Source organism: Pteronotus mesoamericanus, unplaced genomic scaffold (genome assembly GCF_021234165.1).
Source record: "Pteronotus mesoamericanus isolate MK-2021 breed Mesoamerican mustached bat unplaced genomic scaffold, CSHL_Meso_final contig_78, whole genome shotgun sequence".
In the NCBI taxonomy this organism is placed as follows: domain Eukaryota; kingdom Metazoa; phylum Chordata; class Mammalia; order Chiroptera; family Mormoopidae; genus Pteronotus; species Pteronotus mesoamericanus.
Genome location: NW_026555258.1, coordinates 15,253,087 through 15,279,686, shown reverse-complemented (window position 1 = coordinate 15,279,686; position 26,600 = coordinate 15,253,087). Strand labels below are relative to the sequence as shown.

The window sequence follows — 26,600 nt, the reverse complement described above, 5'->3', positions numbered from 1 at the left end:
CCAGGAATGTAAACATGCACTTCAGATTGAGCCTGTCCAAAGCTCAATCATCTTTCCTCCAGCATTCTTGTGTCCTCATCTAGTGTCACCTACTGTAGATATGCCATCCACCGTACTCAGTAAGTCATCATTCCATCTGTCTTGCCTCTTTGACAGTTTTATAACTTTCTCTCCTCTTTTTAGCTTAGGCTCTCTTCATGTCTGGCTTTGACTCTTTCCCTAGTATTATGGTGCCCACTTTTCTGAGCTTCAACCCCTATACCCCTTCAGTCTACCCTTCAATATCTGATAGTCAGATGTTTCTAAAACGTAAATTTCACTCTAGCTATAGGTCCTTCAGATACCCCAGATAACTTAGGCTTTTTTTACATCAATTTTTAAAATTTGATGTGCCTTCCATATCCTCTGCACCATTTTGCAGAACATCTAAGCCTCTAGAGGATCCTGCTCAAGGTTCCCCTCTTCTGAGGAGCCCTCCCTGATTCTTCTCCAAGTACAACCTCCCTTATTTATCTGTCTCCACTGTACAATCTGCACACATATATGTCAAAAGACCTGGAATTCTTTCTATCACATTTAATTGTGTGCATATTTGAGGTCATCTCAATTTCTCCACTGCCTAGCACAGTGCCTGGCTTATAAAGGAGTCATATGTATTTTTGCTCCATGAATGCATAACTGCAAAAGAGAACCAGCTAAATATCTAGTGATTCTGGAAGAAAGAGCTCAGGAGCCTCAGGCATGTTGCATTACGTAACCAAAGCACATGACCTACCCCGTGGGTCACACTCAAAAACATTACACAGTGGTTAATTCCATTTCCCCTTGAGCAAAGAAGTCAGAGGGGAAAAGAAATCTGGTCTTCCAAAACAAAGGGGGAAGGAGACAGTGTATTTAAATGCCTCCTCAACTCACATTTCGGCCTTTTTAATCCAAGCCACATTTTAGCCTTGGTCTACCCTTCTCAGCCCCTTCCCTGTTTGCAAAGCATTTGTTTTGTGTGCGCTGCAGCACAGAATCCTCAGCCTCACTCTCCTCTCAGACCCTCCCACCCCCTTATCAGGTTCTCATGGGGCCTCAAGTGTCCTGGCGTCCTATCTGTTGCCTGGGTGTTCATCCATTTCCCTTATTCTTGATAGGGGGGCCTTTCCGTCTGCTTCTCTTGATCTTGTGAGACCTTGGGGTGACCTCAGGATCTGGAATACTCTATCCACTGTTTATATACCCTTGGGGGGAGAGTACACAGTCCCAGCCATAATAACAGTAATAGCAGCAACTAGCTCATAATGAGCACTTACTATGTGCTGGCTCTGTGCTGAATGCTACACTTTAAACCCTCTGAATTTGATTTACAAAGTTACAGGATTCAGTGAAGGCCCCACAACTAAAGGGCAGTGGAAGTGGGGTTCGAATCCAGGGCATTATTACTTTCTCTATCCACAGGGCCTAACATTGCTTGGGATGCAGTAGTTGTCCTGTGAATAGTCCATGGGAGGATGAACATTGAATGAATGAATGAATGAATGAATGAATGAATTATAGTGTCCCCAGTCGCTAAATGCAAATATTTAGAGATTGTAGAATTAAAAGGGAAGGGATAGAGGGAGAGAGGAAGGAAGGGACAGAGAGACTGAGGAAAAATTTAAATGAACATTAAAAGAGATTGGCTAAGAAATCTCTGATATGCAAAATTTATTTAATTTGCAGGTGACTTTTGAGTGAAAAGACCATTTACATCCATGAGTGCATTTCCCATTTTTAAGTAGTCTCCTGGGAGATAGACACACATTTCAAAGATGCTCTCTGCCAAAACCATTTCCGGATTTCTCTTTTGGGAAGCAGAGCCTGGGGTGTGTTCTCCCAAATACTCTTGTATGCCCAGTGGAGATGTGCTGTCGCCCTCTGAGGAGGTCCTGGGTTCACTCTGAGCCAGATCTGAGATGCGTGCAGTAATCGTGCTGCCTGATCTGCGGGGCTTTGCGGAGAAGGCGGCTCTGGCGCGGCGCGGCTGACCAGTGGTGGGCTCTCGCGGGAGCTGAGTGAGCTTCCGCAGGGCCGGTGTGAAGGTCTCAGGATGACTTCTTTTCAGACCCGCCCCACTGGGCTGCTTAGGTGGGATCTGCTAAAAACAAACAAATGCAATGTTTTGTTCATCCCTCCGCCAGATCCTAAAGCTAGAATGTTTTATGAAATCTGCTCAGTTTACAGATGGTGAACCTGAGGTCCAGGCAAGTTAACTTGTTAAACACTAAGTTTAGTAAACTTAAGTAACAAATGGGCAGCAGAATTGAAACTAGAATTCAGGCTTCTTGACCCTCACATCAGTGCTCTTTCCACGGGATCCCTTTGTTTTTTGTTACGGGATGACAGTTCTATCTGTGGGTTTCTGTCAGAGAGTTTATCAGACTACATCATATAGCTGTCGAGTTGCTTTTTGTAAGCACTTCTTATGGGCCAAACCTCTGTCCTAGGCCTTCTGTGAGGTTAAGTAGAAAATGGCAATATATTTGTAAAGATAAATCCCTTTTTTCCTCCTTCTTTCCTTCCTTCCTCCCTCCTTCCCTCCCTCCCTCCTCCTCTTTTCATTCATCCAGCCGTCCTTCCTTCATTCATCCGTCCATCTGTTCATCCATCTATTCATCCATTCATTTACCCATTTACTTAATTAGATAGGTATTAGAAGTCTTTGTGTACTATACATGGAGCTAGAATATGTGGATTTAAAAGAAGAACAGGGCACAGTTCCATCCCTCGAGGAGCTCCCAGTCCTAGTGGCGGAAGCAGACTGGTAAACAGATACATGACATCATGGTAACTACTATAACTAAGCAATTAATAGGGTCCTGGGCAAGCACAGAGGCAAAAACACTGTGTTGTTGAAGACATGCTTTTATTATGGGGATAGAAAGTGCTCTGAGATTTCAGAGGCATAAGCCACCCTTTCTACCTGGTAGGGTTGGGGACTTTCTTCGGGAACAGGTGGCATGGGTATGTATGTGGAGTGCGTGCCTTGCCTTTCATATGGATATGTCATGTACATCATTTAAAATACAGAGCCATAGATGAAATTAGAATAATGTATGCTTTTTGATTCATGTCTCAGCTGAGGACATTGACCCAGAGTAGCTTTTAGGAATATGACACTAGAAAATGATTGGGCAATTAATCCACCACCATTCGAATCAAGTCCAGCAGCCCCCTGTGTCCCTCCTCATTGCGTTTATCACTCTGTTGTGATTGCCTTTGAATCTATCTGTCTCTCCCCACTATTCTCCAAGCCCCTCAGGAGCAGAGAACATTTCTGTCCTTCTCTGCTTTATTGCTACCTTTAGCACATTACCAGCCCCGCTGGCTGGTGCTCAGCAAACTTTGTTAAATGAATTGGAGATGGCTCCAAATAAAGAAGACAGGGTGACTAAAAGCGGGTGCTCTGAAGCAAAGATGCTTTGAGATAAAATTTCACGGGCCTTTGGAAGTGCCAAGCAGTGAAGGCAAACATGTTATGCATGGCATTAACTGTTAGCTACGGGCCTGGTCTCTCTGAGGTGAGCATTTAACTGTGTATATTCTCACCACATTTCCTCATCCCTCTCCGCCTCCCTTTCTTTCTGCTGAGCCAGTGTACCATTCTGTTGGCTTTAAGTGCTTCTCCCCACGGTTTTCTCTCAGCATCTCTAACCACACCCCTGGAGAGCTGCTGGAGAGCCAGGTATAACTGTGTGGGATGCACCCATGATCCTCCTGCAGCCTTCACCTGTGCCATGGAGACCTCCCAGAGAAAATGAGAGCAGCGTGCTGGCAGGAAGCACGTCTGCCGCACTCTGTGCGCCTTCCCAGGGCCTGGCGCATGGCAGGGGGTTAACAAACACGTGTGGGTGGATTTCTGGATGCATAAATGATATAAACTGATGGTGCATCTCATCCAGGCTCCTTAGTTCACACATGGAGAATCCAATCCCCCAGAGGAGGCAAGGAAATTATCCCAAATTAGGGACAGAAAAGGTCCAGAGCCCAGACTATTATCCTGACTATTTGTTCTGTCCAGCCATATTGTCCTGGAATTTGGGCTCAGCTCTCTTGAATTTGGTCACAAAGATTTCAGATCATTAGATCCTGTATTTGGATAGGACCAAAACTATCCTTGTACGACTGGGAAGTCTGGAGTCCAAAGACAAAGAGGTTTGTCCCGGGTGCCACAGTGAGGTAGTGACAACACCAGTGCAACACCATGTTCCGCCTTCCTCTGCATGTCTCCATGTAGCTAACAGATAGATAGTATGTGCCTGACACTGGTAGAGATGCAACAGTGAGCAGACAGGGCAGGTTCCTGCCCTCATGGACTCTATGTTCTTATGGGAGGAGAAAGACAAGTGAAGATGGAAGATGGGAGAATGAGAGAAAGAGAGAGAGAACATATAAACCATGACACAGGGTAAGTTCAGGACGTTCCAGATGTTGAAGGAGCAGGTGCACAAGCCACTGGGAGATGTGGGCACCTGGACCTGAAGGAAGCTTAGGTCATGGAATCGGGATTTTAACCTAGAAGAACTGAGAAGTTATCAGAAATTTTCAAACAAAGTTACCTTATCTGGTGTAGGTTTTCCAAAGATCACTCTGACTTCTTTATAGAGAATGTAAGACGTGAGGATGAGTAGAACCTCAATCATGCCATTATCATAGTGTGAATTGAATGCTGATGTTATTATTTTTTTATAACAGTATTTTGTTTAATATCATTTCTCTCCATTTCCTAACTAATACCATTACCAACTGAATAACCTGACCAGCACTAATATTTTAGATCAACAGAGGAGTGGGGGTTTCTTGCTTTTTGGTCCAAGAGGATTTGAAGAGATTTATGAACCCCAAGACATTTACTATAAAAATTTGAGGCTGTGCACTTTTTTATGGGGAGAGGGTCCAAAGTTTTCAGCAGTTTCTTAAAGGGGGCTGTGGCCCCCAACTGCTGACTTAAATGCTGAAAAGCAGGGAGCATAAGAGGTCATTTCCTGAAGCCCGTTCCCAGCTCTAAAATCTGAAAACACCAGGAGATCTGTGAAAATGCGAATGTTGATGTTGAATTGTCATATCGGACTGAGGAATTGCACTTCCCTTCATCTGTACCCTTGTTGGAGTAAATAGAATTGGGGACGTCTTTCCCTCTAAGGACAAGTTAGTTTATTCCTTAGAAATATAATCTACAACTTTGTTTATTCAAACTCTAGTCTCTGAGTTTCTCTGAGTTTTAAAATAGGCAAGTTCACTTCAAATGTGGCCTGAGGTGGTCCTGACTATAATTATTCACTGTGGACTTTACCCGTGAATCCATGAATCCAAATATCCATCCAGTTTCTCTCCATCCAACCACCCGCCCTCCCCCTTTCTCCATCCCTTCCACCCATCTACCCATCCGTCCAGCCATCCGTCCTTTCATCTCCCAGCCCTTCTGTCACTCCGTACTCCCATCCATCTACCCTTCCATCATGTAATCTTCTGTTTACCAGGTTCTGTGCTAGGGCGGGGGTGGTCAAGAATTAGAAGACCCCAATGCTTGTTCTTGTGCCACTGTGTGTCCTTGAAATAAAATCCCCTGAGAACCCTGTGCTGAACTATTCCAGTGTGAAAACCCCACTTTAGGAGTTGAAAACTACTTTGGAAACAACCAAAGTGATCTGCCTGCATAGTTATGTAATTATAAGCATTTACAGTATGCTCTGAGTCTGGGTCTAGACTACCGGAGGCTCCTTTACCACCCTAACATTTTACTTCAATAGCAGCTTCTCCCCTTAAGTCAGCAGGTGGTGGGAGACCCACAGAGAAAGTGAAACAGAAGCAGGGCTCTCGGAGAAAGGCCAGGCTTTATAAAGGGAGCAGAGAAGGGAGCTCACAGTCACTTGGCTCCTGGGACTCTGTGCCCATAACCCCCAAAGCCCTTGTATAGTGATTCTAAGCCTTCATGATCCATGTGTGCCCCTGGATGCATGATGTAGCAGGAAGCCCTCATGGCATGGGGTTGTTTCAGTTTCCGAAGCATTTTCGACATGTACCTATCATATTCCCACTCGCCTTGTAAAACAAGCATTTTCATTTAATACAGTGAGGTCTTTGTATTCTCAACAACAAACACATGGTCTAAGGCTCGCGGACACAACCTGCCTTTTTCTCCAACACCCTCCCCCTCACCCCAGTCTGTCCGCCCTTACAAAGCCCAGTGTCAGCAGAAGTATCTGTTTACAAACAAGGGCTCCAAGAGAACAGTACCAGGAGCTCAAACAAACCTCTCAAACATGCCCCCCAACCCTGCCCTCGGAGTCCTTGTGAACAGTGTCTATCACTGGCAGCAGCTTTTGTGGAAGGCTCCCTGCCTTTCCATCTCTCCATCTGTCTTCATGTCTGACTTCCTCTGCCTCTCTCCGCTTATTCATTAAAACTGTGTGCAGCCTGGACAGAAGAAGCAGCCAGGTGCTGGCCTGGGCCTCATGGGCATCTGGAAAACAGAGCCTAGACAGGGAGTTGCTTGCAAACAGCAAGACAGACCCAAACACATCAGGAAGCAGGAGCTGATGGAAGAAGGGTTATTAATTGGGTGGATATAGTAGTCACATGGAGATCATGCAGCTCTAGAGCATTTTTCTAGGTTTCTCAGCAACTGAAGGGATTCCTTCCGTACCATCTTGAACTTGTGTCTACTGTAGCTCCCTATTACCTGCACGTGGTAATAAGAATAAACACATGTAGCATGTAGTATATGCCAGGCACTGTTCTGAATACTATGCATGCATTCACTCTTTAATCCTCACAATGACCTACTGAAATAGGTGCTATTATAATCCCAGTTCTCCAGGAAACAGAGCTGAGGTATAAGAAGGTGAAATGACTTGCCTGAGGTCACACAGCAAGTAAATAGTAGATTCAGTCCCCAAAGTTCACGTTCAGTCACTTCACAAAACTCCCTAGATCAGGTCAGATTCCTCAGCTTCATATTCATCTTCCTCCCTAAACATTATTCCCTACCATAACTTTCCTAGTTTCTTAGATCAGAGTTTCTCAACCTCAGCCCTCTTGGCATCTTGGAACAGATAGCTTTCTGTCAGGGGAGTTTGTCCTGTGCACTGTAGGATGTTTAGTGCCATCCCCGGCCTCTGCCCACTAGATGCAGTAGCAGCCCACCTCCCTGGTTTCGGTGATTAAGAGTATGTGCAGAACCATTACCAAATGTGCCCCGGTTGAGTACCATTGACTTACGTGGGTTCTTCTTATTACATGGGATTAGCTGGTGTTCCCACAGCACATTCCCGCCTCCGTGCTTTTTCACATTTGGTTTCCCCTGTGACCTTCCAATGTCCTCGACCTCCTCCCCATCAGTCTTCTCTAAAAGACTTCCAGAGTCTGTCAGTTACTCAACATCTTGTACAGCCAGAGATGAAACGCTAGCCTGTTTGGGTTACTGATCTGCTTGCTTTTATGCTTTTTTGTTTTTAAAAATGGTCACCAATTGCAGACTTTCCATTTAAAATCCCTTAAGGATTCCACAGGTGTCTCAAGGTAAAAGCTCAGTTCATTTCATATGTTCAGCAGTTGCTTATCAGGGTCTACCTTTATAGTCAGGTCCCAAGCTAAGCATGTAGAGTATGAGGTCCAAGAAGATACCATACCTGCACTTCAGGAGTTTATGTGATAGACTATCAGACCTGGAAGGGAACTTAGAGATCCACTGCCCACCCACTCCCAGCTGCGTAGATAGGGAAACCAAGCCCCAGAAGGTAGATTATATTTGATCAGGGTCCACTAGAGACCAAGCTAAAGGCCAAGCTAGATCATCCTCCACCTATGGAACAAAAAATTCTGAAGTCCCAATGAACACTTAAATACCATTTTTTATCTGGAGCCTTTAAAGAGCTCCTTTGAGTTGAGTCACAATTCACAGTTTTCTAGCAGATAGTAAAACAATAGAAAATGAATACCTGAAAAGTCTCAGCCCTCTCTCTTCAAAATTTTGTTAACATTCCACACTTTTTGTTGTAAGTCTTAAGGCTGACTGATGGCAGGTTACCAATAAGCACTGGACAGGGAGTCCTAAGACGTGAGTCCCAGTTCTTTCAGCTCTGTGACCCTGTCAGTTAGAATATTATGAAATCCCTTGCAAGTGATCTGCAACCCCATGAATTCCCTTCCTGAAAAACCACCAAAGAGTCCCCATTGTCTGTGGAATAAACTTCAGATATCAGCCCTTTGCAATCTAGCCTCAGACACCCTTGCTATTTCATTTCTCTTTATTACTGTGTATCCTCAGTTCCATCGAAAGCAGACGTCACAGCTCTTGCCCTTGGTGCATGCTTCACCCTTTGCTAGAAGCTCTTCGCCCAGTTTCCCCCTACCACATTCCTGTTCCTCATGCAAGGCTCAGTTATTGACTCACTCATTCAGGAAAACTTCCCTGAGCCTTCCTGTCCGAATCAAGTAACTCTGCTGTACCTGTGCTAGAACTTACTCTATCATGCTCTATTTATTTATAATTACAACCAAGCCCTCAGCCTGACATGGTCAGTTCCCTCAGCTTGGTAGCATAATGTTAAGAATATGAATTCTAGAGTCTGATTGCTTGGGTTGGAATCCCACCCCTGTCTCTTGCCAGTTAAGTTACTCAGGCTCAGGCACTTTATTTGGGCTTCTCTGAGTTTCAGTTTCCTCTGTAAAATGGAGATAATAGCAATACGTCCTGCTTGGATTATTGTGAAAGCTATCTGAGCTAATCCGTGCAGAGAGTTTAGCACAGTGCCTGGTACGCAGGGAAGGTTCGGCAGGCGCCAGCTATCATCGCTCTCCCTGCATCGGAGAGTAATTCCGGATGGCACCAGCCCTGCAAAGCAGGGATCTGCCTGTCTGGCTGCATCCCTTTCTTATCTCCCTTTGTCATCTCTCTCCCTGAAAGGCTCACCCTGGCTGTGTGGGCCAGGATGAGGTGATGGCAGGCTCACCCCAGAGAGAAGCTTTTGTTTCCAGAGCTCAGCCCACACTGTCGGGGGCGTGTTTTTACATACCTTGCTGTGGGCCTGCGTCAGTGATGAAATTTACATCATTTGGCTCGCCCATGTGGGAACCTTCCCCATCCCTCTGAGTGCCTTGCGTCGGCTACAGGTGCTTAGTGCCCCTCTTGAGGCTACTGTGCAGTTGAGGATCTGAGATCCAGGGATGGACCCAAAGTCAACTCATCTACCAGGCAGAGTTGGCATGGTGCCTGAAGCCCACAGCACTTCTAAGGGTCTATAAAAATGACTTGATTTCTTTTAAAGTTAGAAGAAAGAAGCCAATATAATAATACTTTATTTGTAATAATGAATCAAGCTTCCTGATTATATAAATCTTTATGGCAATGCAATCATAAAATATAATTATATCTGTGGGAGAGAGAAAAGTGGCCAGGGCCCACGGCAATTGTGATGTGGTCCTGGATGAAGAGGAATTTACCCAAAATCAGTAGTACATCAGCTGTGAACAAAGGCAAAAGTTCATAGCTTATCACTCTCAATTTAGAAAGCTTTCCCCCACATTTTCAAAAAAGTCCCTAGAAATTATTTCACAGTTGTCTTTTCCTTTCACAGATGAGAAAGGGGACCGGAGAGAGGCTGCAACATGCCTCAGGTCACACAGCTTAGTCCTGCTAGCACTCAGCCTACTTGTGCCTCCCTGATTCCTTGCCATTTAGTACTTTGCACAGCCACACTAGTGACCACTCATGCCAACCTCCCACTACAGGGATGAAGAAATTAAGGGCCAAGATGTAGAAGGGGCTTATCCAGTGTCACAAAGATGCCCACTCCTGCCTCAAAGTCAAGCCTTTTTTGCCAGTATTGTAAAGATGGTTTGGAAATTCAGAATCTACTCAGTTCAGGTTCCCTCAAGCCTTGGGCTTGCTTGTCTCCCTCCCTCCCTCCCTCCCTTCCTTCTTTCCTTCCTGCCTCCCTGCCTTCCTTTCTTTATTTCTCTTCCATCTGTTCATCCATCTGTTCATCCATCCATCCATCCATCCATCCATCCATCCATTCACCCCTCTACTCAGCAAAAGTTTATAGAGCATTTTTGTTGTAGGCACCTAAAAAAGAGGCTCTAGATGCAAAATGGTGAGCAGACATGTACTTTTTACCCTCTTGGAGACTCACTCTCCCCATGTATGGGAGCAGAATCATAATTTCTATTCCGCCTCCTTTAGAGAGTTCTGGAAGAAGCAAATGAAATAATTAAGATACTTTGTACACTTTAAAACTCCAAGGAAACTTAAGAATTCTTCTTGTTTTGTTATAATCAACACAGTGTGTAATCAATTTGGGGAAGATATAAAAAATTGGCTATATGAATAAGTAGATATTCAGTGAATTAAACATTTTTTTTACTTCTGTTTACCCATCGGAAACATAAGCATTGGCCAAACACTTGGCTTTAGAGTAAGAGAGCTGGGTTCTAACCCTATTTATGTTACTACAAATCAAGGGGCCCTTGCCAAGTCAATGCAACATTCTCAGTCACAGTTTCCTCATCTATAAAATGGGACTGAAAGAACTTATCTCAGAGTAGTTTTAATAATTCAAAGAGATGACGCACACAATGTTCTTTGGCCTTGTACACAGCATGCCATAAACGGTGGCTCTGTTTCTTTCTCAGTAGGGTCACATGGCACGAACAAACAGAGTAGTGATCATAGGGATACTGTAAGGAGACAGGTATGGTAGGAACAGGTCTTCCTAATTACATAACATCAACTCAAATAGTATGTACATTGTATTAACAGAAGGACTGGCACTAGAATTAGGAAATAGCAGGTCTCTCGCCAGAGAGTGTAGCCTGTGTCTGGTCCCTACCCTGGACATCCAGCTAGGTCCTGATACATAGATGCCCCATGAACATGTGTAGAATGAATCAGTGAATAGATGAATGGATACATCAGGCAAGACTTGGAGTTTTTAATTTGGGGAATAGAAGAGGCAGGGATAACTCTATCAAAAGCCTCAGACATTTCCAGGGCTGTCCTGGGGTAAAGGGCACAGAACAACTCCATGGGTTCCTGAAGGTCAGATCCTGGACCACTGGGTGGGGAAGGGAGGAAGGCAATTTGGGGTCCCTCTAGGAGAGCAGTGAGAAATGCCATGTGTGCAAAGGCCTTCTTCAGACTGCAAGGTGTTCTCCGCTTCTGAAAATATGAACAGTCACTTGTTGAGATGCGGTACTGGTGGTTCTAGCAGGAGGTTGGGTGATGAAGGAGATGATCTGGTGACCTTGAAGGGAATCTCCTGACTGTGCCTGATCCCAAGAATGAGGAAGGGCAAGGGCTTGAGGCTGCTGGGAAGAATGCAGACAGCAGGATGCACTGGTCCTCAAAAATTGCTGGGAACTGCTGTCCTTGGCTCTGAGGTTCGATGACTGAGCGGGAATAGCTCATAGGTCCTGAAATCATCAAAATGACCTAAGCTAGGCTGTCTTATCCAGGGCAGCTCCAGCATCAGCCCCACTCAGTCTGCGGGGGTCAGCTTTGTGCTATGGCAACACTGAAGAGCAAACAATAACAAAAAACATAAATCCCCCTCCTCCTTCTCTTCCTTTCCTCCTCCTCCTCCCACTCCTCTTTCATCTTTGTCTTTTCCTTCCTCTCCTCCTCCCACTTCTCCTGTTTTTTAGTTGATATGCACCAATTTCATTGACAGTGTGAAAAAGAGAGCAGGGGACATGTCTCTTTAGTTGAGAGGACGTCAGAAAGGGTAAAGTTTAATACCACAATAAAAGGTAAAAAACAATTGGTTCTAATTCTGAGAAAAAGCAACAGACATTTATGATTAATATTGTGTAGCTAGCATTTATCAGTTCACAGGCAAGGAAACTGTTGGGGAGTTAAAGGGATTGTGCCCAAGGCTACATAGCTAGCAAGTGGCAGGGTCGGGATTCCAGCAGATCAGACTCCACAGCACACATGCTTAACACCTGTCATCTTGCCAGTGACCATGTGCCAAGTCCTGGTACATTCATTATCTCGTTAGTCCTCCCTACAGCCATCAGAAGTAGATAGTATCATCTCCATTTTAGAGATGTGAAGACTAAGAGTAGGAGAGGTGCCCCGACTTTCCAAGTTACATAACTAATGACTAGTAGAGCCAGCCTCTGAAGGCACATTTGTTGATCTGTAAGACCCTGACCTTTCTCTGTCCACACAGCCTGCTTACACAGAAGCAAAGAAAGCAGGCTGGAGAATAGCGAGCCAGAAGGAAACAGGTGAACCTTGAGCTCTCAAGACCACTTTGCCCTCCCAAACACACCGTATAGATCTGTGTATTAATAAAGCTCGTAGGTTTTAGGGACCCTTGGCATACCCTTGTCAATCTAGTCTTATGTCTGGATAGCCTTCAGTAGTTTACGAGGAAATATGCATGCCTTTATCTCCCTTCTCTCTGAAAAAAACAATCGATGAAAGTTACAGGGCAAGACTTTTCAATCCCTGGTGTACAAGCGGGAGAACTGAGGCTCAGATAGCCGAATGAACTCGTCCAAGGTCACACAGCTAGTAAAAAAGCTAAGCAGACTCATGTAGCCAGGGGAATTTCAGATAATGGCTCCCAACAAAGAAACACAATATAGGCAGAGAACAGGCACACATGCCCCTGGGGAGACTTTCTTCTGCCCCCACACATTCACTTGCATGGGCAACGCATAGGAGACACCTGAGCTCATCTGGACCTTGTAGATTGCTCCAAAGGGTCACTTTTGATGCTCCCGCCTTTCCTACACCAGGAGACGGGGTGTCCAAAACTCAGTATAGTTTGGGATAAGTCTCCAGCCAGGTGTGATTTATTGCACATTTCTTTCCACTGAGCCTAAGACCGATCCTCTGAGTCAGGGTGGTCCTGAAGGGAGAAGGATGCTGAGGAGCAGTCCCTCAGGTACAAGGGACCTGTCTCAGTGACATCCTAGCCTCTCTCTGAAGGGCCCTGAGTCCTCCGGGGCCATGTTGGTAGTCTGCCCCCCAACTGAAGCAAATGCAGGGACCTGGGTAGGCTTAACCCGAATCTGTCTCTTTTAATCACTGTCCTGGACAGATAAAAGCTTTCCATAGGATTGCTCTCTCAAGCATTCCTCTGTAGCTTTGATATCAGCCATTAAATCACAGAAGGGAAAACAAAACAAAACAAAATACAACAAAAATGGGACCAGCTCCAACCTTTAGCTTTTATACTTTTTAGCCTCCTGAAAGAAACCATATTGTTGACCTAAATTCCCCCCTTTCATCCCCACATCCCCTCACCTCTGCTTTTATTATCCTGGCAGATGTCCCACAGCTAGTGGACAACCCTAAATCGGAGGGCCTGAAACTGGCTTCCTTTCCCTCCTCTCCTTTTTCCATGACCTTACATCTCCCACGGTGGGAACCAAGGCTGGGGTGGCCGAAGGACTTGGGATCTCAGAGCCACATGGAGTCTGAGATGAATGGGACATCTGCAGCCATCTGGTGTGACCCTCTCATCTCATCGGTGGGGCAACAAGGGAGTCCAGAGAGGGGAGCTGTTTTCCTAGTGACACACAGCAGAGTGGTGGCAGAGCTGGGGTAAAGAACCTGGGCCTTGGGCTGAGAGTTACTCCCGCTGGAAGAAAGCATCTGGAGGGGAGCTCTGGCTTAGAGTCAGTCCAGCTGTGATTGCCCCGCTCTCCAGCTGGCATCCTTGTCGGGGAGAGATCACTTAGCTTCTCTCCATGTCAATTTCCTTCAGTCAAAGCAGTGTCGGGAAAGCCTACTCCCTGGGTCCATGAGCACTGACTAAGATATCTGTGCTTCCTTCTTAGAGAGACTGCTACATAGAGGCTCTCAGCAAATATTCATTATTACTATCATTATTTGAAAATGCTGCTTTGTCACAGGCAGAAACGTCACGGGTAGAGTTTTCCCTCCTTCTACCTCTACTTTCCCAACAAGAGAAAACAAATAATAATATAAACTTGATATAAGTTGTCATGTTTTTGCTAGTTGTCCTCCCTAGACAGTGATGGAAGAAAGTCAGATGTCATCAGAGTGAACTTTGTGTTGAGTTAACCCAACCTGGGAAACATTCTAGGGAGAAGAACACAGGATAGAGGCATAGCTGAGGCCCCACTCACCTGTGGGGGGACTGAACTTGAAGTCAGGAGTCTTGAATTCCAGTATTTCCTACTGCTTAGTGCTGTGTGACCTTGGGCAGGTATCCTCACCTATCTGATTGTCAGTTTTCTCATCTGAAAATAGCACCTATTTTACAAAGTTGCTATTAGGGTGATATGAGACACCCTGGCGCAGAAGCAACTGTCTACCCGCTCAGCATAGAGCAGGTGCTTCAGAAAGGCACATTGAGGCTGAAACACAGAAGGACCACTCCCACGTGAGGACTGTTTCCTGTGTGTGGTGACCACACACAGCAACTTCTGCATCTTCATAGTACACCTGGCTCTGCTCACATGGGAACTGAGTAAGGTGAGACAATGGGTCATAGCCAGACAAGGATTCTGATCTGGGCATGAGACACTGCAAGATGGGGTAGGTCTTTGAGAAGTTTGGGGAGGAAAGCTCAGCAAACCTGTTGAATGACGGTGTTAGCGTTCTCTAGGATTGCCATAACAGAAAACTACAGATTGGGTGGCTTAAACAACGAAAATTTATTTTCCTACAATTCTTGAAGCCAGGCATCAGAGATCAGGCATCCACAGGGTAGGTTTCTTCTGAGGCCTCTCTCCTTGGCTTGTAGATGGCCATCTTTTCCCTGTGTCTTCACATGATCTTTCTTCTGTGCGTTTTTGTGTCTTAATGCTCTCTTCTTCTAAGGACACCACTCATACTGGATTAGGGTCCACCCTAGGGACCCATTTTAGCTTGATTGCCTCTGTAAAGACCCTGTTTACAAATAAGGTCACATTCTGAAGTACAAGGGGTTAGGACTTGTGCCCTGGGGTGGTACAAGGGGTGTGTCTTCCCAAAATTTCCAACATAGGAATTTTGGGAAGCTACAACTGAGCCCACAACAAATGGGTAGGACGGTGGGAGGCAGCCGAGAGTATGACAGCAACCTCGGGAAAAAGAACATTTCCATATAGACACCAAGAGACAAGGAGGCTAGCATTGCAAGTGCAGATGCTGAAGGACAAGTCTAGGGAGGCATTCCTAACTCCAGGTAGACAACAGGTCCAGCACAGTCCTGCGTCCCTGTGAAGTGAGCCAAGTAGAACAGATTAAGCACGAGTCCCAAAGAACCACTGATTCTCAGTCAGATTTTTAGGCCCAGGCAGAAGAATGACGTGGACGGCCGCCTCCTGGCTTGCAGTTCAACTCAGCTTGCTTGTGTTGGCGCTGTGGGACTTACAGAAATATTTTTGGAGGGGGTCATGCCTTCAAACAGCCCACACTTGGCGCGTAGCGCAATGACGTGATTAAGAGCCTGAGCCCCGGAATCCTGTGGGCCTGTCTTCCAGGCTCTGTTGTCTTGGATAAGCCTCCTCTCCTTCCTGAGCCTCAGTTTTCTCTGAGAGGGGGGCTGTGCTGAGAACTTTGTTGTGAAGATCGAGTGAGAAGATTAATGCAGGGCACTTGGGACTTAGAAAGTTCTAACTAAGGGGTACGATGCTCTTCAAGGAAGCCAGCCATAGAGTAGCACCCCTCTTTCCCTTCCTCCCTTCCTTTATTGTTTACTTTCAATTACAATCTCTGTGGCGCACCTACAAGGTACCAGGCTCTGTGCTCGATGCTGGGCATTTCAAAATGGACCAAGTAGACACTTAAGACATTGGATGAGTAATTACAGAATCAGTGAGTTCTGGGCAGGGAGGAGTATGATGAATGTATGGAAGGAAGATTTGTCTGTATCTGGGGAGGAATGCAATGGTCAGGCAAAGCTGCCCCAGGGTGGTATCTTTAAAGTGATCCTTAGAGGGTGACCCCAAAGCCCAGAGGGTTCTCCCAGTCCAGCTCTGGCCAAGGTTTTGGGAGATACCCCCCAAGCCTTCTGCCATTGGACTTGCTTCTTCATAGGTGCTGTTCACCTCTGGGGCGAGGATTAGCGGATAGATGAGAAGAAAAAGGGACAATGACAATAAACATCAAGCTTCTTGGTAGGGATATGAATCCCCCTTTTTAAAAAAAGATTTTATGTATTTATTTTTTTAGAGGGAAGGGGAGGGAGGGAGAAAGAGAGGGAGAGAAACATTAATGTGTGACTGCCTCTTGTGCATCTGCCACGGGGGACCTGGCCTGCAACCCAGGCATGTGCCCTGACTGGGAATCGATCTGGCAGCCCTTTGGTTCGCAGGCTGGCACTCCATCCACTGAGCCACACCAGCCAGGATGAAGCCCTTTTTGCAACAAGCTTGCCCAGGCCAGCTGCCCAGGGTTTGAGTGACCAGTGATTACCACGAGCCCCAGGGCAAGCCCCTACCTGGCCTGGGCCTCCACCTCTCCGTCTGCGCAGTGGGTCTGGGAAGAACAGGCTGTCTCCCACCCTCACTGTGTGCTTCGGCATGATTGTAGCCTGGAGGCAGGCTGGCGCTAATTAGATGTGGGCGTGTGCGGGATTGCCGGAGGCTCCTATCTTGCCAGGTGGGCACACGTCCCCTGGGATCAACCTCCAGTTCCACACAGATGGCGCCGGCTTCAGACTGGTTCTCACCATTTCTTTCAGTATGTCTCTATCTTCCTGGAGAACCACGGGGACAGACGATGGGGTGGAGGTGTTGGGGGTACACCCATGTCCTCCCGAGAACACCATTCCATGTCTGCAGGAGAGGGGACCGAAGCACGCAGGAATTGGGAATGGCATGGGGCTTCTGATTCCGATCAACACATATTTTTGACTACCTCTGCTTACAAGGAACCATTTCAGCAGTGAACAAAAGAGCTCTGAAACTGCAGCGGGGGATCCTTTAATTCCAGCCCCGCCTTCTGCAGAGAAAGGAAACAAGGCTCTGCAGAATAGGGGGCTGGCGTGGCTTGTCCCAGACAAGTTCATCTAGCAAGCCAAGTCCAGATATCTGGTTCCAGGTCACTGGTCCTGGGCTGGTGGTGCACAGTGTCCCCTCTCCAGCCCTTGAAATGTCACTACTGTTGATGAGGTTATTTTCATACAGAAATAAGTTCCCGTTGCCATTATATCCCCCACCCCATCCCTATTGAAGTCAGTAGTTTCCTTTTGCCACTTACACTCCAGGTAAATATTTCCCTCTGAACTTCAGAAGCTACTGCTTCAAGGTTCTCATTTCCCTTAATGTGCCTCCTCTTGGTTCCACTGCAAACCCTCTCTTTGCCCTTCCCCTGCCTCCTGGGGCTAAGCCACCTCCAAGTCCTCCACTCAGTGTGCTCAGTGTCGCAGAGTCTGGCCTCTTACTATTTCCTCCATCTCTCTCAACTGCAGACAGAGGTGCCCTGAGCCAGGGTCCCAAGCCCCAGGAAGGTTCTGAACTGAGGGCACCCTACAGATGTGTAAACATCTTACCTTGCTAACCCTGCTAGCTGCCTTCCAAAGGCAACAGGAAAACCAGGGACTGAGAGCCCCTGGCAAAATAAAAACCTGCAGAGAGAGAGAAAGAGAGAGAGAGAGAGAGAGAGAGAGAGAGAGAGAGAGAGGGAGGATCCAGTTTCAGATGTTAATTTCCTCATTAGAAGAATTTTCTGTTTAAGGATAGGAGGTGAGAGTCAGCCAGGGGCAGAGGAGAAGGTGAGTTTAGAGGTGGGGTGGGGGACACAAGGGTGGGGCTCCTGGAACCATTGCTCTCCTTGTTTCCCACAGCGGGGTCACTTATCCCAAATCTGGAGTCAGAACCTTGGCTCTGGAGGGGTCACTGGGGAGGTGCAAGCCTCCTACGAGCAGCTAAGCTCACAGGGATTTATGATTTCTCGGAGGGTTTGCCAGTGGAGTGGAGGAGAACTAGTGCTTTTTTGAGCCTTCATCCTACCTGCTCTTGGTACATCGGTCAAGATGCCCTCAGGGTACCTTCTCTCTCTAGCCTTTCTGTGTTTTCCTTCTTGTCATTTTCTACTCTTCATCCTTGACATCACTCCCAGACCTTGCAGCATCTTAAAAATGAATTTCCATTTGGAGAGCCACTGTATGCCAAGAATGGTTCATCTTCTGTGTCTTTAAAGTATGACAGCATACTTACAGAGAGATACAGATGAGGGGATTGAGATCCACAGAAGTGAAGTGATTTGCGCCAGATATACAGCTAGTAATCGCTGTCATCAGAATTACCCCACGTCCAAAGACCCTGCTTTTTCTACCCTATCAAGAACACACTCTGTCTTCTGATTTTCTCTGTCCTTGATCCATAGAGACGTAAATTAGTGCTTTTGATTGTTTGTCCTTTTCTCTCATCCCAGTAATCATTCATGTGCTCATTCATGAGACACGGAAGTGGCTGCTGTAGGCAAGGCATAGAGCGAGCTGCTGGCGGGGTACAGGCAACCCAGACAGAGTCATCAGTCTCAAAAAGCATCCAGTCTGGGGTGGGAGAGGGTGTGGTAAGATGATTCTAAAACCAGAGAGCCAGTGTCCAGCTTCCTAAAAGTAAAGTGAGTTCAGAGAAAAGAACGATCATTCCTCATAGGGTTATCAGGGAGAGCTTCTTAGAAGAGGTGGTTTCTGTTTTGAGCCATTGGGAAATTTATAATCACAGAAAAGCAGACTTGGACCAAGCATATGAGGGCATCTTCCTTCAGTCTTCTTCTTGACCAGGTGGAGAACCAAGATACAGAAAAGATACTTGGTTCCTCACCAAGTTTCCTCAGCCTTGGCGAGTAAACTGACATCGTGAGGACATTCTGGCCGTTTCCTGAAGGATGATTGGACAGGGAGTGGGAGGAGAGGTGTGGGCGGACTTAGATGCCTGGCGCCAAAACTGACGTTCATGTCAGCTGCTAACAGAGAGGTTTACAGAAATTCTGAGGCCCCAGTGCACACAAAGGAGTAAAGACTCTGTGGGCCTCCACTATTGATTTTTCTGGTAGCTCTCCATGCCCGTTTGATGAGCGCTAATGGCAGAGGCACGCGCAAAGCTATGGTGACCACAGCGATTCTCCAGCCAAAAGTAGGGACTGTCCTTCTATATGATCCTCTATTATTCATTCTCGTATCCCTCTCTGTCCCCTCCCACCTGGCCTCATGCATCATCTGACACTTAAAATACACTCTTAATTAGAAAGACCTCTTCCCCATCCAACAGGCTGCCTGTGCCAAAGACACTGGGTATATTCCAGAAAGGCTGGGGAATAGGGGTTGGTGAGTATAAAGATAATTAGATCCGGAGAGAATCCGTAAGTGGCTTCCTAGGGTTCCCGGAGTAAGGCTAGAGATGTCTGGCTTGAAACTTCCCCAAACACCCAACTAAAGCTTGTGATGACATCCACAGGCAAAGAGTGTGGTCCGAATCCCTGGTGGCATTGATAAGAGGAACAGAGATGCTGTAGAGTTAGTGAAAACAACAGTGAATTCCAGGGTCTGATGGATCTAGGATCTACTTACCAATTGACCTTAATTACCAGTTGACCTTAAACTTATCTCTTTACTTCTTTAATTTCCATTTCCTCCTCTGATACCTTAGTATCACCACCTTGGGAGTATTATACAGATTAAATGAAGTAATGCATTCACAGACTGCAGCACAATGCTTGGCCTGCCCTAGAGGCTAGGTAAATTTTACTTATTATTATTATTAACTATTATGTAGGAGTCCCCACCATCAGCTTATATTAAGAGGCTGCTCATTTTTTTTTTAAATATAAGCTTTAATGTTAGAAAAAAACAAGCTAAATTGGATCTCAGGAAATTGTCAATGACTGTGTAACCTGACAAATGCCTTCCACTCTCTGGGTCTCAGTACTCTGACCTGTCAAGTGAAGAAGTTGAAAGTGGTGATCTCTAAAAACCTGTCAAGCTTGGATATTAAGCATTCCTGCCTTTCTGTGGGAATAAACGTCAGGGCTAGCCAGGACTCCTATTTGAGATGGAAGCAATAGATTTCCTTGTCCCCAGTTCTTCAGGCCAACTTCCCTGACAGTTCACCACCACTGAACGTTTGATGACTGCTAGTGTCTGGTGCACACTCCCTGTGATGGTGACCGTAGTAGGAGCTATCCTGCTAAAGGAACATGTTCTATTATTATCATCACCCTCTGTTTCTCTTTTTACTTCCTATGTCATTTTATACTTAAAATAGCCTCTTAATTAGGAAGTCCTCTTCCCCATCTAACGGCTTTGCAAGATCAAAGGTTTTCAGGTTTGAATGATCATTATTGGTGGTAGTGTTATTGTTTTCTTGAGTTCAAGTACCCATTCTTCAAACAAAATTATTTTTCCTGTATGTTCCATATGCCAGAGCAATAAAAGTGAAACTGGGTTCCAGTTGTGGTGAGAACCCCTCAAGCCCCACTCGTTTGTCCTCTCAGCTCCTCTAGCCCTTGCCGCACCCTTGGGGTTGTCCCAGACACTCCTGTAGTAACTGCCAGGACCCAACGGAGCACAATTTGAAGACCATTGTTGTAGGACATCCTGGTATAAACTTTATCAGAAAGCAATAACTTACTCCCCTTTATTTTCATCTTTTATTTATTCATCTTTCTTTTTTGGGGCCAAATAGGGCTGTATGACAAGTGTTCTTATACCTCACGTGACCGAGGATGGGTCGTGGGCATTCACACCGTCAGTGACCAAGGCAACAGAGACCCACGCTACTTTTTCTCCTTGAAGACAGACCGGGCCCGGCAAGTAACCACCATCAATGCCCACCAAAGCTACCTCCCAGGCCAGTGGGTGTTCCTAGCTGCCACCTACGATGGGCGGCTGATGAAGCTCTATGTGAACGGGGCACAGGTGGCAACCTCTGGGGAGCAGGTGGGCGGCATATTCAGCCCGCTGACCCAGAAGTGTAAAGTGCTCATGTTGGGGGGCAGCACCCTGAATCACAACTACCGGGGCTACATCGAACGCTTCAGTCTGTGGAAGGTGGCCAGGACTCAGCGGGAGGTGCTGCTGGACATGGAAACCCATGGCCTCCACACTCTCCTACCTCAGCTCCTCCTCCAGGAGAACTGGGAGAATGTGAAGCGTGCCTGGTCCCCCATGAAGGATGGCAACATCCCCCAAGTGGAATTCAACGGTGCCCACAGCTTCCTGCTGGATACGAGTTTGGAGCCCCCTCTGTGTGGGCAGACGCTGTGTGACAATGCAGAAGTCATCGCCAGCTACAACCAGCTCCCACGGTTCCGCCGGCCCAAGGTGGTGCGCTACCGCGTGGTCAACCTCCACGACGACAACCACGAGAACCCCACGGTGAGCCACCAACAGATCGAGCTCCAGCACCAGCAGCTGGCCGAGGCCTTCCAGCACTACAACATCTCCTGGGAGCTGGAGGTCCTGGAGGTGAGCAACTCCTCCTTGCGACAACGCCTCATCCTGGCCAACTGCGACATCAGCAAGATCGGGGACGAGAACTGTGACCCAGAGTGCAACCACACGCTCACCGGCCACGACGGCGGGGACTGCCGCCACCTGCGCCACCCTGCCTCCATGAAGAAGCAGCAGAATGGGGTGTGTGACATGGACTGTAACTACGAACGGTTCAGCTTCGACGGCGGAGAGTGCTGCGACCCCGAGATCACCGACGTCACCAAGACCTGCTTTGATCCGGACTCTCCACACAGGTAAGCCCCGCAGGGCAGATGCTGCCCAGTTAAGAGCTGAGCTATTCCCACATTTCACAGACAAGTCCCCCAAGGCCTGTGGGGGTCATGGAAATTTTCCAGTTTAAACACCGCATTTGTGATGGAGACCAAGCTGTTATGCAGGCGATCAAGGGGACCATATCGAGCATAGTCCATTACAAAAATATTTATTGACTGCCTACTCTGGAATAAGAGAGAAAACTCAGAGCCCTATCTTCTCAAAGAGCTCAGAGTTTAAATTGGCTGACATGAGCTGAGTACAAATAGCTGTTGAATCATACGTGGTAGAGTGGGCTAGAGTTACACCATCCAATGCGTTGTCCCTAGCCCCCTGTGACCATTTACATTACAATTATTTAAGGTGAAGTGAAATTTAAAATCCAGTTCCAAAGCCACACTAGCCACATTTCAAGTACACAGTAACCTTATGGGGCTAATGGCTACCATAATGGACAGAGTCATGTGGTCTGTTGGGCAGTGTGAGTAAAGCTGTGGTCAGCTGGGGTCAGACAGCCCAAGTTCAGGTCGCAGCGATACTATTTCCTTGCTTTGTGACCTCTTGGAAGCTATTTCCTCACCTGTATAACAGGAATAATCATGGTACCCACTTTGGTGAGCTGCTCTGAGGATTGAGAGAGGGCCTCCAGGAGTGGGCAAAGGTAGGTTTGCAGCAGTTTGTATGGGGAAAAACCCACAGTTTATGATTATAATAATACAAGAATAAACTGTTTCATGTACTCACAACTATAAAGGTACTTTTGCCCGCCACTTCGTAAAGCATAGTCTCTCTTCTAGGGGCTAGCAGGTAATATACTCTCACTCCGTGGATTTGTCGTTATTTGTGTAGCAGAAGGTAGCACGTGCCGTGTTTGGAGGGTACCCTAGGAGATTGCAGGGAGAAGACCAACTTGTAGCATGAGTGTCTGGGGGAAGGAGTAGGGACACCTTGGACATCAGAGGTCGCGCTGGGGGAGAAATGGAGACACTACAGGCAGAGGAACTTCTTTGTGCACTGCTGAAGAGATGGTAGAAAGGAGGGGTTTCAGTCTAACGTCCCCCTTAGCCTCTGCCTTGTGCTGTCCACTCTACCCAGGAACGACAAAAGAAAAACCCGAAGGTGATTTATATTTGACGTGACACTGGGAGGAACTCGTTCCAAGCCAGAGAAGCAGTCAGCATCCACTTTCCGGATGTCCCAGATTCATGCTGAACTTTTCCATTCTGTCCAGCACTCAGGCCCCTGGACTTGCTGATAGGCCGAGTACATTTGCAGACCTCTGCAGGTTTTCTGCTGACTCTTCTCTTTATGTCTGTCTCAAAAGAGCAAGGGCCTCCCATGTACAGACAAAATACCTATGTGCAAAGGAATGACGATGCTGGCAGGAGAATGCCGTGCCTGGCAGCAAGCCAGAGAGCACGTCAGCTCAGCCTCCTGGCACCAGGCGGGCCCCTGGACTCTCACCTTGGCTCAGTCACAGGGGCCGCCCGAGTGGGAAGAAGCCTTGGTGTGTGGCCGGTTCCTTCCAGGTCATGATGCCCTTTCCTCTCTACTCTCATTTGTGCTTTGACAGGATTTGGCACAGAAGAAAGGACTAAGGTTAGTGTTTGCATTTGATGGACAGGGAAATAGAGGAACTTCAAGAGTGAAATGACTCGGCCAAGGTCATGGGTCAGGAAAGTCATTTAGTTAAATCACAAAAGCAAGTTTTCTGAGGTTAATGCAGTGTGTGCTCAGCTGAGCTAAACTCCCAGGGGTTGCCCATGTACCCAGGCAGAGTGGGCATGGAGGAGGGCAAAGGGCCAGAAGTAGCTAGAAGTCATCCACCCATTTGTTCGTTAGTTCATTCATTCATTCGTTCATTCATGCAACACATGTTTATTTAGCACTTACCGAGGGCCAGGAAAGTGAGTACCTGAGCCCACTTTTGCTGAAGGAAATCTAGGATTCAGAATGATGAAGAAAGGGATTTACCCAAGTTCACTCAGCTAATAAGCGGAAAGCTTGGATTTGAACCCAAGTGTATGGGCGTCAAAGCTCCCTCTGAAGGAGGGTATTTTTAAGTTCAAGGAACAGTAAGAGGTAAAGGACAGGGATGATGGGCAGAATGGCTTTACTAAAGCCTTGGGAGAAAACTGTTAAGTATGACTGGGTCAGGACCGAGGGCAGCTGGCCATTGTGGCAGGTGCACTGTGTTGGAGTGGAGGGCTGCGGGGCCCCAGGTCCCAGATACCTCACAATCAGCAGGCAGAGCTGGCAGGCACTGGCGGCCTCCACTTTTCTAAGACATGGGACTGCATGGCCAGAATGCCTGTGAGCAGCTCTGGGCCAGCGCTGTGGCCACTCACTCCAGGGCCTGTTTGTTTTCTGGCTGGGAAAGTCATGTGCCCTGGATGAGCCCCACCAGGCAACATGTTACCTCCCGACGGGGTCAGGGGGTGTGACAGCAGAGAGAGACCTGCAGAAGTTGGTAGAGAAGTACTTGCTTTGTGACTTTAACAAAAGGCGGAGGAGGAGGGAGGAAGAAATGACAGAGGGAAAGAAGGGAGACAGACACCTGTGATAGAAATAGTAAAAATCAGACTGACATCATCTAGGCAACTTTTAACAAAGAGCTGAACTTAATTCTAACCCCAAGGGATTCTCTCTCTCTTTTTCTTTCTTAATGAGTAAAGACAATATTAAAATGACTACTTCTCAATCTATGGTGAAAGACCAGGTCTTTTTTCTATACGTTGCAAACCAATACCTTTGTAATATAAAGCAAAAATGAATTGATAAAAATGAAATACCGCAAGAGTAGTGAAGCAGTGTCTCAGTTCTATAAAAGTTTCTTTTTTAAAACATTTTTTATTGTTGTTCAATTACAGTTGTCCCCATTCCCCCCCATTACTCTCCCCTGCCCTACTCACCCTCCAACTTCCACTTTGAATCCTCCCCCACTCCCGTTGTCTTTGTCCATGGATCCATACATGTTCCTTGAGTCCTTTCAGAGTTTCTTAATGCCCACTCCCTGTTTTTATACTCACTGTGCAACAGACTAGGAAAAACAGTTGGTATGTTGCCTACTTTGAGTAGCGCTGATGAAAAATCATCAATCTGACAATTCACATAGCGCTTCCTCGAGTAAAGTAAAATCTACCAGTAATGCAGCTGGGTGCATTGGCAGGCTCCATCAGAGAAGTACCACTTCTTTTAACACATTTAAACTCATTTGTTATCTAACAGTCCTTGGGTCCCCTTGGTCCGTGTTCTCAAGCATTCTTGTGTTACAGGTGAGCATCCAGTCCTAGCAGATCTGGGGCTGCAGAAGACATCAAAATAGTGTCAGGTCTCCAAACATCCTCGGAGATCATGGTCCAAAGCCCTTACCCTCCATAGAGGGAAACTGAAGCCAAAGCTCACACAGCCTCTTAGTGGTCACACTGGGCTTAAGGGTGCTCTAGATCTCTGCACCCTGGGTTTCGGCCCTGCACAGTCCCCCCCGACCCCTGCACTGCCCCGGCATCCTCACAGGCCACAGGGACCTGCCCCTCAACCTTCTAGCCTCGCTCTCTTCTTCCCAACTGTCCTCAAGAGCTTGGGATGATGAAGGGCTGTGGGAGTGAGTTTGGGAGAGAACTAGGTAATGGCCTTGGGTTTCTCGGGGCCACCGCAGAACTGTTAGAGCTCCACTGGCACTGAGTTTTCCTTATTAAGAAGCCATGGTAAGGACAGCCAACTGAGGATGAGCACACAGAAACAGACTGCGACAGTGAGGGGGCCAGGGGCCGTGTCATATAGCCACTTGAAGACGTTTGGCCTGGATGAGAAAATCTCACAGGGCCATGACACATGCACTTCAAGCATCAGAAGGCCTGTCCCATGGAAAAGGAGGCCACGTTGAACTGAGTAACTGATAATGCACCTCTTATGAGAATGGTCCTTCCGGAGGAGGGATTCTCTGCAGGCGAGTGAGCTCCCCATCTCCAGAGGCTGTGCAGAAAAGCTGTAGCCAGGATTATGGGAAGTGGTAGAGAAGGTGGCTTTGGTGGTCCTGGGGTGGAGTACTACGCAGCTCAACTCTTTGCGTCTATCTCATTACAAGTCATTTTATGGAACCAAATGATGACTCTTTCTGTCCTCTAAACAGGCATTTATCGGGCATGTCTGCATCTACTGGCCTCTCCGCAATTCACTGGCATGTTGCAATGAGTGGGACATGTTCCTCATCATTGATGGGCTTCCACTTTCGTAGAGAAGTCACATGCAAACATAAGAACTCCTTATCCATGGTTTTAATAGCACACAGTGGGGCAGAAAACCTAAAAAGCAGAGATTTATTTTGTCCAGGGAAAACAAGGCAAGTTGGCTGGCACAAACATGGTTTGAGTAGGCACCGGGAAACAGGCGGCACGTTGAGAGGTGGAGATGCAGCCTGCATCAGTCAGGGGCCTGACAGGGAACAGATGGCACATTCAAACAGAATAATTAAGGAGAGTTGGTGGGGGCGGGGGGCCGGGGAGGGGCGTGCTTTTTTGAAGGAGGGGCTATTTACAACAGTGTCTGCAGGGTTTAGGACAACAGCAAGACCAAGGTCAGCAACAGTGGGGAGCTATTTCCATCTTTGGCCTGCATGGAACCTAAATAGAGAGGCTGTGTGGAGAGGGCTTTCTGGCTTCAGCTGTGACTCTCAGGAGAGAGGAGTAGCCAGCCGACAGCGCCCTGGACAGAAGGGAGTCAGAAGAGTCAATTCTACACATCCCTGTCCTCTGCCTTCCAGTCTCCTGCCAGTGTCTTCCATCGGGGAACCAGACTGGGAATCACAAAGCAGAGGGACCTGTTTCTGCAGCCCAAAGGGGCCAACCTCTCAAGGGCATGGAGCAGGGTGGAGGGGCCTGGGGAGTGGATGTG

At 47.1% G+C, this 26,600-nt stretch overlaps 1 protein-coding gene across 1 annotated transcript in view; it reads left to right on the top strand.

Moving 5' to 3' along the window:
• The window catches only part of PAPPA (pappalysin 1), a 216,246-nt gene that overhangs the window by 11,200 nt on the left and 178,446 nt on the right, over nucleotides 1–26,600 (top strand). The window contains exon 2 of the mRNA XM_054584482.1: nucleotides 20,626–21,688. Coding sequence (XP_054440457.1) covers nucleotides 20,626–21,688 — 1,063 coding nt within the window. The remainder of the gene's footprint in view (nucleotides 1–20,625; nucleotides 21,689–26,600) is intronic.